Source organism: Solanum dulcamara, chromosome 5 (assembly GCF_947179165.1).
Source record: "Solanum dulcamara chromosome 5, daSolDulc1.2, whole genome shotgun sequence".
NCBI lineage: Eukaryota > Viridiplantae > Streptophyta > Magnoliopsida > Solanales > Solanaceae > Solanum > Solanum dulcamara.
In genome coordinates this window covers 75,589,859-75,604,079 of record NC_077241.1, presented here as the reverse complement: position 1 = coordinate 75,604,079, position 14,221 = coordinate 75,589,859, and the positions used below count along the sequence as shown (strand labels likewise).

Sequence of the window (14,221 nt, the reverse complement as noted above, 5' to 3'; positions counted from 1 at the left end):
TCAGCTAGCGATGTATCATTAAAAAAATTTATCTATCAAATCACGATATATCAGCGTCATTTGTATGTATCAGAAATATGGAGAAAAAAAGGAATTCGGATAATTACCAAAAAAATTGAGATAAATTGTAATTGAGCTTTTTCACTATGAAATTTTGGAAAAATACTTAGTTCCTAATTTACCCTTGTCATTAATTAGTAGTTCTTTTTCTATTACATTTTTAAAGACATTGTATTTATTATATTCAAAGAGTGATATAGTAAAATTACCATTCTATTTAAAGTTTCTTAAGAATTGTGTAAAGTCAATAATGGACAAATATTGTTGAACGGAGGGAGTGATTAGAAAAACTACCTAATTACATAAACATTTCTATTATATTTATTAATTTTCCCTATAATTTGAAATAGTCACATATTATCTCAATAGTTAATAATTTCATACACATTTCAAGTTAGATACACCTAGTTACATGTTTTTTGCTACCAGATATGTTAAAATAGGGAGAGAGGCGAGCGAGAACGAGAGGGAAATGAGCGAGATTATCCTAGATATATATGAATCACAACTCTAAATAAATGTATTTGACATGTATCTAGTTTAGGATATCAGATAGAGTGAAACATGAAAGTGATGAACAAGATAGGAGGGAGGCGAGCGAGATATGTCTACGTATCTCAAATACATGCAAATCAAATTGAATACAATATATTTAAAATAAATTACACCTAATTTTAATTTATGTATTCAAAATACATATAATATATCTGAACTTGTTAGATACACATGTCCAAAATTCAAAATCTGAAAATATTCATAAGCGTGTATTTATCTAATAGGTTCGAAATTTTCGTAAATTAGTACTTACTGTTGGGCTTCAATTTTAACGAATTCCTGACATTTCCACAAATCAGTTAGTTTCTGCTCCACAAACTAGAACGATGGTATCCAAGTCACCACCTCCGTCGCCGTCGCCATCTTTGCTCAGCCGCATCGTCGATTTTGATACGGCCATATCTCTCCGTCTTTACACTCTAACCCACCCTATCCTCCCTTACTACTTCCTCAAAACCCTGGAGATCTCAGGCGACGGTTTCCTCTTCTTCCCTTTAGTCCTCTCACTACTCCTCTACCCTCTCGCTTTCTCCGGCAGCAAAACTTCCAACATCTTCCTAATCAACCTACTCCTCGGCGGTATCCTTGACCTAATCGTAATCGGACCCCTAAAACACCTTATTCGGAGGCCCCGACCCGTTTACAACAAAAACATGTTTCTCTCCTTTTCTGTCGACCATTGGTCCTTTCCCAGTGGGCATTCATCCAGAGTTTTCATGATCGCTACTCTCTTTTATCTTTCCTCCGATTTCATTCGGGAAGTTTTGATTCAGCTTAAATATGATTTATTTGTGGATTATTTGATGCTTATTGTGATCGGATGGGCTGCAACGACGTCTTGTTCTAGGGTACTTCTTGGACGACATTTCGTGTTCGATGTTGTTTCCGGTGTATTGTTGGGTGTTCTCGAAGGATTGTTTGTGTTTCGGATTTTCAATTATGTGACATTGACCTCATTCTTCACATGACAAAGTTGTAAGCTTTATTCCTTATTCGTTGTGATTGTTGACGTAAAATTGATATGAATGAAATTTGTTTCGATATCTATTTCTCTTAATGCTTTAATGTTTTAGAAGACAAATTATTGAGTATTAGAATGATACTTAATTGACATAGCTAACCCTAATTAGTTTCGGGAGCAATTTTCTTGCATCTCTGATTGTGATTTACTTTGTTAAAAGATAAATTATTGGATGTTAGAGTGAGATTGGTTCAACAATCGAAATGGATGTTGAGAATTCATTTAGCTGGCCCTGACTAGTTAGGAATTGAGGTGAAATAGTAGTTGATTTTGTTGTATATCGCTTTGCTCTGGTTTCTAGAACTACCAGTGACACTGATCTCAGTCTTGAGTTGGCAAAGTTGTAAGCTTTATTTCTTTCTGGTTCGTGATTGTGGACGTAAAATTAAGATGAACTTTAGCAATCTGTTTCATTTTTCATGTCATGTTAAGTTTTGCTGAGTTGTCTGGAACTATCATTAGGACAATTAGCTTCAATAATGTGATTTATTCATGCTTGTTGGAATCAATGCAATTGCATTCAGATAGTGCACATCATGCATGTGTTCATGCAATCCTAACTTATCGGAACTCTAGATATGGATGAAAGGAGCTGGAATCTATTTATGAATCATGAATTATGATTGTTATTGCACTCTATTTTTTGTTTGCTGATATCTACATAACTACATTATACTTTTGTTTTACGAAAGCACAAGATGAAATATTTTGGATCGATATTTAGGACTTCTCCCACATCACTAGAATTGTTTATCTTATCAAAAAGAAACTTAATCAACAAATTAAGCTGCCCATCTAATAAAACTCTGTGACTGGCTTAGGTTAGGACAACAAATTCTAGTAATTAAATGTAGTTCTCGTAGGTTTTAGGCTTTTAGCTATCATTGGGAGAAAAAACCGAGTAGCGGGAATTAGGAACTTCTCTTCCTTTTGTTTCTTGTGCTTGCCTGTTGGCAATACACATTATTGTCAACGTAAGGTCTTAATACTTTGTTATCTCCTGGGGTATCTTCTTGTTATATTGTTAACTGTTTTGCCTCTATTTTGTGGTACGTTCTGATTGAGAGATGGTGAAAGGGAAGGTTGTCCATTTAAAGATAGGCAACAAGTAGAAATGTCAGGACTTATGTTGCCAGACTGAAGTCGATCCCTGTGGACTTATGGCAATTCTAACAAATTTTGGTGAAAGGAATTTCACTTACATTTATACCCAAAATTGGAGTTACAAAAAGTTGAAATTCCATTAGTCAAGTAGTTCCCTTTCTCTTTTCCAAAAGTTAAGTTACTGGCATATCATTCTTTCTCTTCTTTTATTAAATCAACTGTGAAAAATTATGTAAGTTGTACACTAAGGGCACTTCTGCTCGAACTACAGATAATGAAGCAAAGAAATGCTGTGAAAATTATGATGGTTAGAAAAGCCTGCTGGTATTCTTGTAAAAAAAAATTGAGAGTTCATTGGAGAGGTGGTGTGGTACGGCAAATCAGCGGAAAAAGAGTGCTTTATTCCGATGTATATATGAACTGTTGTGGTATAAAACATATAAATCACATGATCAAAGTTTGGGAACAAGTGATAGAGCATAAGGCTTTAGGAAATTATAAGGGTGATAGAAAGTCAGATTCGGTTCATGGTAGTGCTTCGATGCCCATGGACAGTTGGTATGATATAGGCTGATTGAAGGTGCTGAAAAGGGATGAGATAGACCTAAAGCTCATGGAATTTGCATATCCTCTGATGAGAAGGAAAGGTGTAAATATTATGTTTTTCCTACTTATAAAAAATTACTTCCGCATTTTAACGATGTGAACCTATTTGACTGAGGAGGATTAATACTAAAGAAAGGAAGACTTTCGAACTTTAGATTTAAACATACCATAAGTCTATAACTCTATATCATTTGTGCGACTATAAAACATTTGAAACTTGTGGTTTTTAAGAGTGTTTTTAACATACCATAACATTTGTGTGGCTATAAAAGCTTGTCCTTAAGGGTAAAATAAGAAGTTCAAGTTAAATTATTTTTAAATTTAGAAAGGGTCATTCTTTTTGGAATAAATTAAAAAGAAAATAGAGTCATATAAACTGGAACAGAGGGAGTATATTTTTCCTTGAATTCAGAAATTTTCTTAGCTCAAACATTTTATCTTATGTTGGCCCCAAAGATCTCTATTAGGATCAATGGTTCACATTTATGAAGTTTGAATCAAAGAGTAATGATGTCTGACCTTTATGTAGACTGGAAATAATTTTGAACCAGCTATAGACGTGTCTCGATTAGAACCTCACTAGCTACATCATCACCCCAAGTGAAATGACTTTTATGTAGACAGAAGGTCATTTCTGATTGACAATTATCTATGGACTTATGTTTATGATGCTATGCTACTAGACATGAAATGTTTGTGTACTCACTTGTATGGATATGTCAAATTGTCTCGATTATTGGAGATATTTGGTTATAAATAATCAACTCAGGAAAAAAAGTTTTTATTTATGAATTGAGGACTTTTCTAGAATGCTCACTATTATCCGAAACTTCAAAACTTTTTGTCTTTAAGATTTTGAAAAACCTAGAACTACTTATGAAATGTAGCCTCAGAAAAGTCTATTAGCTGAAATTTAGCTGTGTAAAATTACATTATCTTGATCATAGAGCACATTTGGGCTCCATCTTATATTGTCAGTTGACTAGTGACATTAAGTTAAACACATCTTGGAGTTTGCAGCTGTTTTATTTGGTCCAATGTTTGGCCTATGTTATTGACCATCTCTATTCCCACGTGAATGTTTTGTGGTTGCCATCCAGTTTCTGAAGGAAAAAAATTGAGGAGTTTGTAAAAAATTTCTATCCAGTTTCCAGTTTCTTGCACGTTTGGCGTCATGTAATTTCTACTTGATGGACTGGTTGGTTGCTTCAGTAAGCTATGTTTTGTTTGTCAAAACGTATTGCTTTTTGGTCATCTCTGAAACAACTTTCGGACAATTCTTTCTTCTGGATGTTTCTAAGGCTATTTTGAGATTCATGCATCTTTCATCATGTATGCAAGTGAAATCCTCGCTTGGAATTTTTGTTGCTCCCTCATGATTTAGATGTCCTGAATTCCTGTACTACTGTAGTTTGCTAATTATTCTGAATTTACCAATTAATTTGCATTTTTCTGGTTGGCACATTTGACATTGATCTGGCATTTTTATCTCTTACAGTAGTATAGAACATGGAAGACTCCTTTTCATAGTTGAAGTGACATCTGGGGCTGAATCATATGCCCTCCATAGAACAAAGGAATCACCCACTGCGTCCTTAGTTGTTGAATCAAATGAATCCTGTAACTTCCTTTCACCTAATTGTCCTTCAGTGAAGTGTCTCATAATTGTTTGTCTGATTTTTGTGTTCACATGAATCATGATTGATTTTTCTGTAGCAATTTTATTATTATCACGTTGCTCTGCAGAATTATATGTGGTCCAGCATGTTTACTTTCTGTGAAACTTCATGATAAGCTAGGAGCATCACACTCTGGGTCACTCAAAGAGATAGCATTCTATTTGTTGTTTTCCTTAAATTTTTCTACAACATATCCATGTGTGGTCCTGCCATATTTCAAACTCACTCCCCCTAGATGCTTAGCTGCTATTATTCATGTTGAGTTAGTCAATAAGTAGGTGGGTTTACTATTCTTATTTGGAACTTTTGTGCCTTCTGATATGTCCAAAAGGTTAGCTAAAAGTTCACCAACCAGCTTTGCCTTAGCATGGCCATTTGTGCTTCTCTATTGCCATTGGTGCATGGAACCGAAGAACAAGAACTTGTAATAGCGCTGCTAAGAGGTATTCTCTTCCAAAAGTATGTGTGTGTGTTACCGCCTCTGGGAGCTCAGTGTATATTGACACATGCAAAGGATACACATATCAGAAATGCAACTTAACACTTATGTATCTTTCTAAAAATAAATTTATCGTCTCTTTTTTTGTCTTTGTTAACAATGGGTCCATGCTAGTTTGTTCCCACTCCGACTATTTCATTGGGTACTTGCTACTGCTCACCAAGTCTGGCCTCCAGTGTAGTATTCCCAAGCTATATGATCAACTTTAGAAAATGATAGATGATGCCAAAGTCTAAACCCCTGCCTTCAGGGTTCAGAGTCATTTGGAAATGGAATCTAAGACTTGGTCATTGGTCAAATATTGTGGCTTGATTTGATAATGACCTAACATTGACACATGGCTGAACTCTAGGAAGATATATATAATGGTTACTCACTTTCAGACCTCTGCTTGCAGTAAAATATACACTGTGAGGGCGACACGTGTGACAAAATTTCCTGGACTCTTTGACAGTTTGACCCTGTTAATTTTAGTATCTGTCTGACTGTCCATTATATTGCTAGATGTGTATTTTAGTTATTGCTCAAACAGGGCAAAAGGAGAATGGTACAATGCCTCAGAAAGCAAAAGATACTGCACTAATATTTGGTCATAAGTTGAAATAGATATAGCTGTCTCTGTATTTTCTTGAATGAGGAGTATACTTTTTGGCAATGTTTACAGTGGTGTAAGTAAAATATTGAATAGGGCAATAGAGATATGATGAGGAGCAGATGGGGGTGGGGTGGGGGGAGGATATATTTTAGTGCAGAAATAGTGGGCAAAAGGTAGAGACTGACATGGATGAGAAGGATGCGTCTCTAGTTACAAGGAAAAGAAAGAGTAGATCCACCACTGTCATACTTTTTAAAAGTTTTTTACCCCACAAAGCAATGACACACACACACGAGGGGCTTTTGCAGTGTTGACCCCATGTGGGTTTCTTTTTCTTTGTTATTATGGGACTCTACTTTTGGATCCTGTTTCTTTGCTATATGCCAGTCTTTTACTTTTGTTTCCTATTACTTGCCCTCTGTGTTCCTCTATTTTCTCTTTTTTCTCATTTACCAACTAGTTAATGTTTTATATGGATGCAAAACGTGATTTTTGGAGTGGGGGAGTTTCTAGCCTGTATGTACACCAATTGAAATCATGACAAAAGCCTACATGATATTTCTCCGAAGTGAAAAAAATAAGGAAATTTTACATGGTATGACTAACTTATATAGTTATTAGAGCGAATGAATACCCATCTATTAAACTGTCTGCGGATGTTTATGTATTGATATAACCATATAGAGTGAATGAATACGGTTGATACAAGTAAATAGCAACTGAAGATTATCTAAGATATGAACCTGCAAATTATTGTATCAACGTTGGCCTCTGCTATGGAGTATCATACAGTGTCTTCCTTTGTTTTGAATGATATGTTGATCAATGTTGGTATTGTTGTATCAATGTCTAACAAAGAACAATCGGAGTGATTTATATATGTGGATTGATGTAAATGCGAAACAACAAATAAAAGTATCAAAACTCCTACGATGAAGAATCAAAAGAAAATTGAACGAATTCGTATATATTTGGCAGTGAACTGATTTGAAGTCTATCGTATAGATGTATCTCTGACGAATTGCAATTGATTTAATTTTAGAACAAAACATGTATCAATCGAATTGATTATTGTATTTCATCGCTCGAATATATTAACATAGTGAATATAGTAGCCTGATTCCCTTAAAATTTGCTATAAATTGTAAATTTGAAGACTATAGCTACAATTGGTTAAAATAACTGCAAAGTGTAACATCAATGTAAAGATGCCTTTGAAGATGGTGATGATGAATTTCTTTCTCCCTTTATTCACATAGCAGGAAACGTTGCAACAATTGTAATATTTTCTTCAACAATCACTACTAGTAATTCCTATAGTATAAGTTTAATTACCTCTAGTAATAAATTTAAACTTTGTTTTTGTTCAAACTTGAAACACAATTTATGTACATAAAACAGGAAGAAAGATATTTTTTTTTGAAGAAAAAAAGGTATTTATGGAATAGTAGAAGACCTGAAAAGAAAGCTTCTAAACAACCAATATTGGGACTGACATATGCAGGGAAATTTAGGCAATACGTACAAATCCAGCGGTGATACAGACACTGCTTTTACAATCAATGAAATCCCCCTGGCAGGTGAAAGCTTTATCTCTTTGACACAACATTTCTGTTATTACCACGCAGTACTTTGTCTCATCTTTTAAAAATTTATAGTTTAAAACAAATTTTAGATATATATATATGATTTCATTAAGGATAAAAAGAATTTAAATTATAAAAGAATAATATTATTTTTTAAGATAGACTAAAAAAAATTAAATTGCTACATAAATTAGGATAAAAAGAGAAATAAAATGTTACTATGTGCTTTTTTCTACTTGTTTAGACTTTTACTTGCGTAAATAGGAGATATCTACACTACTTGAATAGCCAAACATGTTTGTAAGCCTTCTGGCGATTCTTGGCTATGTGTTGAATCGAGGTCACGTCAAGCCTTCCTTGCTTTTTTTTTGTTAATATAACACGACGTCAAGCCTTCCTTGCTTTTCTATAGCGTTTTGAACTCCTTATTCCTATTCTTATCTGACTTCTTTCTTATTTGTTTTTACTGAGCCGAGGATTTCTCGAAAATAGCCGTACTACCAAGGTAGGAGTCAGGTCTGCGTACATTATACCCTCCCCAAACCCCACGGTGTGGGATTTCACTGAGTCGTTGTTGTTTTTGTATAACACGACGTAGGGATAATTGGGTAATTAATTTTTTTAAAATAACCTTTCAATAGTTAATAAACGACTTCCACCGACAAAATTTAAAATTTAGAAAACATAATAATTGAACTTAAAAACCGTTGTCCATGGATTTTTCTTCCCCTCTCCATTTTTTGGCAAAACATAAATTAAAAAGAGAAAAATATTAGTATTATTATTTTTGGTTACAAGAGGAAAAGAAATTCTCTCATACATCTTACGTTAACTATATGATTAATTACTTCACACTTAAAAAATAAATAAGAGTATTTAACTTTCTAAAGTTATATATTGTGAGCAACTTATTGCATAACGTGAACTTCACCGTTCTAAAAGAAAATATTGTACTTTTTTTAAAGGTAATATTTCGATTGTACCAAAAAAGTAAGATTATCCTTAATTTCTACTACTTTATATTGGTGATGTTCATGTAATCGGAAGTTTTTTTTTGTTAAAAAAATAAAACTAAAAATCCGAAAGTTTTGACTTTTGATTATAGGCCAATTTTTAATGAGTAAGATTACGTAATACTCCCTCAGTCATCATGTTTTACTTTTTGAAAGTCTAAATTTTAGTTAGCATTTTTAAAAATATTTTTTTTGTTCAATTAAAAATAATAAAAATAATATAATTTATAATATTTATCATATAATTTTTAATTTAATTTAATTTAGCTTTCAAAATGAGTTAAATAAACTTTGGAAAGAAAAATATGACAATTAAGTACTTACTTGATACGTTGTTGAGAGTATCATTGTCTGAAGTTTTCAAACGGTGTCAATATTTAAAGAAGGAGAAAAATATAACTAATATAAAATTATTTATTTTCTTTTTAATTTGTTGGAACGGTTTTTGGTCCTGGCCCACTGGTTTAATTCTAACAAAAAATTATTTCAAAGGATATCTATAGGAACCTTTTTTTATGCCAAGTAGTGTCATTAATTTTTATTTGTTTTGCGTATTCTATACACATATAAAATTAAATTTTTCTGAAGAAGTAGTATCAGGCGACACCGTTTTGTATAAACATGCCATCCGTCCTTAAAGGCTGAAACTTAGCGATCAATGTAAATTGCACTAGTTGGTATAGTGCAAATATAATAAGTAAATTTTCCCAATTATACTTTATCTCGTGATTCTCTTTAATTATACTTTATTCCTATTTTAAAAAAAATTATCTAAAATTCCTTCTTTTTTGGTCATTTTCGAATACATCACGTAAAATGATGTAATGTATCCGATCGATATGATGTATCCGACCAATACATCGCGTAAAGTGATGTATCAAAAAATAGAAGAGAGTAGGAATTTTTATAATTTTTTCAAATGGTAATTTGTTTTTAAATAATATAATAAAATAAGTTGTGTATTTAAATATTTTTTTCATATAATAAATAACTCGTTGTTATAACAATAACAACAGCAACGTATCAAGTATATATAATTTTATAAGCGAAATATAATTCATCGCTATGAAACAATTTAAAAAGCGCGAGGGCCGGCGGGGTTGGGGGAGGTTAGAGTAAATTAGTAGCAAAGTCCAAACGTTACATATTGAAGATAATTTTATCCCGAAAAAGTAACAAAAAAAGGACCTATTCAACAGCAAACACAAGAAAAAGGCGATGTGTTTCATTTGTACAAGAAAAATAATGCATGGTTCTTGACAATTTCCTCTAATTTCAAGAATGGATCCATTCTTTCTTTTAATGAAAATGCTGACTTATAGTATGATTAAATCTAAAAACATAAATAAATAGTACTACAACTGACAGTATATTATCTAGTTGTAGAAATATATATATATATGCAAATACGTATAGTTGCTTCAGCATTAAGAAAAAAGTACCACCACTTTCTCAAATCCAAAATACTATAGTCCTCTTGTCACACTTTAACTATTTCCAGTACACTTTGAGTAAATGCAAGTTCCCGTCATTCGCGTTTGAGTTTTCTAAAATTGTACATGTGGTTTCTTTTTAATTTCAAAGTAATTATGGTTTTTACATGCATCTTACTTGGGGAAAAAAAGAGAGGAGATTTTGTGAGTAAAACTCTCAAAAATACAAAAATTGATCTAACTTGAAAATATTTTAAAATTAGATTTTTAAAATTTGATCAAATTATATGATCAAATAGATATTTAAAAGTAAATTATCAAAATTCATGACTAAATACTAACTTAATTACTCCATAAAAAACCCGCTCCTTTATTATGAGTTTGCCTTGATTTTCTTTATCATAATTTGTAGCATATATCCATAATGTAGCTCTAATATTGGCCTTAAGAATTTTATTTAGGAGGAGAATTATGAGAGACAAATATTATTGTGCCACTTGTGTGAACCTCTATTATTTGAATGAATTTTATGAAGTTATTTATCTCTATATTTTCTATTTTCTTTTATAAGTGCATTACTCCTTTTTGACATATACATATGTCAATTGATTAAACCACGTTAAATTATTCTGTATCTTTTAATAAATTTCTCCTTTGTTGTCCGATTTATCATGTAACAAAATTTATTTCGATCTTAACTCCCTTTGTTCTTTTTCTTTTCGATGTGTTGGGAATCCAATCCATATTAAATCTTTTGTTTTTTGGTTAATAGCACTTTTGTTTTTCCATTATTGGTAAATTTTGAGTTTAGTCTCTCTGGTATATAATATTACATATTAAATCTTTGATTAAATGAATCGTTCACTTTTGATCCATATATTTATCATAATTATTAACCACTTTAGCCCATCATTTAATTACGTATATTTGTACAATTATTTCACATTTAACAGTATTATATACAATTTAATTTAAAATAATCACATATAACACATTTTTTATATGAAGAGGTTAAGAACACACATTTTAATTAACTGAAAATTAAATATAACAAGTCCAATATCACATAAACGAAAAACAGATTATTATTCTTATTTTTAAGAACTTAAAGACCAAAAGTTCTCTCTCTATATATATATGATAATGCAATAATAATTGAATCAAACGTAGGACTCTCATAGGTTTAATTGATTGTTAGATTCTTTAGTGTGAAGTGAAGAGACATTTTAATACAAGGTTTGAATGGAGTAGGCAAAAGGGACGTCACCTAAGTTCAATGTTTTATTACAACTAAAATTAAACGCATGAAATCACACTTTTATAGAATTCACACAAACATATATAGGACCATTATTTCTAGTCTTGTCCACATGGTCGATGTCTTTTTAACTTTTTGCAATCACAATCACAAGAAAGGTTGATTAATAAAACAAATAGGAAAAGAAAAGGTGAAGGAACTATTTTATTTATTCAATTTTTCCCTTCCTTTTGTGATAATTTTTTGAGGAAAGTATCATAAAGGAAAGGAAAAAGTCCCACTTGTATGAGCATGCTAACATTATCGAACTCAATTTGAAGAAAAGGACTTGAGTTGTAGTAGGATGACAGCTAACATAAAGCGTGTTAATTATGACGAGTCTTTACGATATAGAATATGAGCGATATAGTGAGTGAGAATCAATCATATGGTCGAATATAATTACTTATTTAGAATTGAGGTATATATGATTGTTGTTGTGATAAATTGAGGAAATTATCATAAATGAAAGTGGAGGTGGGGGGGGGGGGGGGGGGAGCCTGCATATATGTATGAGCTTGTTAATATTCTCGATTTGATAAATGAAGGAGATAGTTATGGTAAGCAGACAACTAACTAACATTAAATTAGTCAATTAATTATGATGAATCCCCACGATATAGAATATGAGCAACCTAGTCGGTGAGAACTTGGTACTCTAATTTATTTGGGACATAATTGTTGTGATATTAATTTGAGGAAACGGTTCATTGGTCACTTATTAGTGTACCCTAAAAGAATCCCAACTATTAGCGGGTACACCTAATATGTCTAGTAGCCCCTACCTTATAACTTACCAAAAATTGTCCACAAATTTTATTTTAATTTTGGCTTGCATGAAGATTTTTTGTTAATTATCAGAAAGAAAGGTGTGATAATTTGGAAGATTATTCGTGGGAACAACAAAAACAAAAGGTTCTATCTACTGAACTTTATAAGGGTTGATGGAATGGCTAAGCACATGTTATGCTGGAAGGGACACATTTTCTTGAAATGATATAAATCTTGAATTGATATGAATTTTGAATTGATGTGGGGTGGGTGCATTTTCATTTTTTCATCTTTTTATATTTATTTGGGTAGGTGTTCTATATATATATATATATATATATATATATATATATATATGACCTTAGATGAAAAATGCCTCATAGATAGAGGACATATGGTTCAGTGGGGGCCTATTCTTAGTGCTTCACTGAGTTGTTTCCCAACTGGAAGTTTGGTGTAACAAGTCTCTATATGTGTTCTTTTCTTTAAAAAAAACAATACGTTTAGTTGTATAATACATATTAATTTCTTCGGAAAACATGTTATTAAACAAAATTCACTTGAGTTGAGGATCTATCGAAAATAATCTTTCTATCCCATAAAAATAAGTATAAGGTGTGTATACTTAATTTTTCCAGACTTTACTTATGAGATTACGCTGAATATGTTATATTAATTTCTATTTAATGCATGTTATACTATAATATACTAACTTGGGTTAATCATTAATGTTCTTCTTGGTTTCACTTGCGCTTTGTTTTGGTTCCTGGCACGTTGTTATGTGTCATTATCTCTGCACTAAGAATGAACAATACATCAGTCTTTTATTATTCTTATTATAGGAGAAGTAAACGTGCTTGCACATAAAAAGTTATTAATGTCTTGAGGCCACCCTACACATATTTGTGTGTAATACTCTATTCTATTGATATCCAAATTATTCCTCCTTTTTGGGCTAAGCAAGTAGTGTTACTTGAGCGAAGAATTTATCGAAAACAATATTACATTGAGTATGTTGCTATTGGAAATTAGTGACATGCATAAACAAATTCATAAACATTCAACCATTTGCTATTTCTCCAAAAAAGTATGTGCTGTCGGAAATTGGATTGTCGGAAATGTTTTTAGTGGATTTTTGTCAAAAATTCCCTAACAACGAGTCAATTTTTTATTAGATGTTCGTTCAGAAATTCACATCTATTTAGTAGTGCGTGATCTCTTTCCGCTCCATCTCTAATTTTTTTTAAGAAAAAAAATGGAAACCCCCAATGATTAAAAGAGAACAAAAATAGGTTTCATAACTTATATATAATCCGACATTATGTATACAAATTAAATGATTAATCAAGTAAGAGACAGTGCTTGAAGCTTGGAAATGATTTTAGCAACTAGGTCCATTACCCCTTGTTCTCAAAATTACGACAAAAAGCTGTTTCTTTTTGCTAAAATAATGTCCATATTACTTTTTAATTATATGATATATAGTATCTAGTAAAATAATAATACTAATAAATAAAATGGTCATTCATATAATAGTACATTTGCTGTGTAATTGACCTTTGAAAAAAGGTCATCGTGATCTTACAACTCATGAATTACCCTAAGAACAAATTCCTCTAAGCTGTTCTCCAAAAATGTATGCCATAAAAAATAAAAAAAAATAAAAAAAAGGATCAAATTAGTTGTTTCCAAAACTTATTTATTCTTTGTTCTTTTTTTTTTTGGCCCTTCTGTTTTGCCATATTTTTCGTTTAATAATAATTAATTTCCAAATCAAATTAATTTTTTACGAGAGCTCATCCCCACAAAAAAAATTACTTTTTATTTCTTAAGTTGTCTTCTGATTTTGATATTATAATTTCTAGCTCCAGGATGATGGAATTTTTTTTAGACAAATAATTAAAAGAGAAGAAGGGGAAAAAAGAAGCAACAAATTAATGTTTGTTAATTAGTCAAGAGATCTAGAAGTACATCATTATTCTAGATTAGTAACATTATTAGA

The 14,221-nt window shown here is 31.6% G+C and overlaps 1 protein-coding gene across 1 annotated transcript; it reads left to right on the top strand.

Moving 5' to 3' along the window:
• The first annotated feature begins 842 nt into the window (after positions 1 to 842).
• LOC129888531 (probable lipid phosphate phosphatase beta) lies at positions 843 to 1,656 on the top strand. Its single transcript, XM_055963492.1, has one exon. The coding sequence runs from the start codon at positions 942 to 944 to the stop codon at positions 1,581 to 1,583; it is 642 nt and encodes a 213-aa protein (XP_055819467.1). The 5' UTR covers positions 843 to 941; the 3' UTR covers positions 1,584 to 1,656.
• Positions 1,657 to 14,221: the final 12,565 nt, after the last annotated feature.

Coding starts and splice junctions, on each gene's coding strand:
- LOC129888531 (XM_055963492.1), top strand. CDS start 942: ATGGTATCCAAGTCACCACCTCCGTCGCCGTCGCCATCTTTGCTCAGC.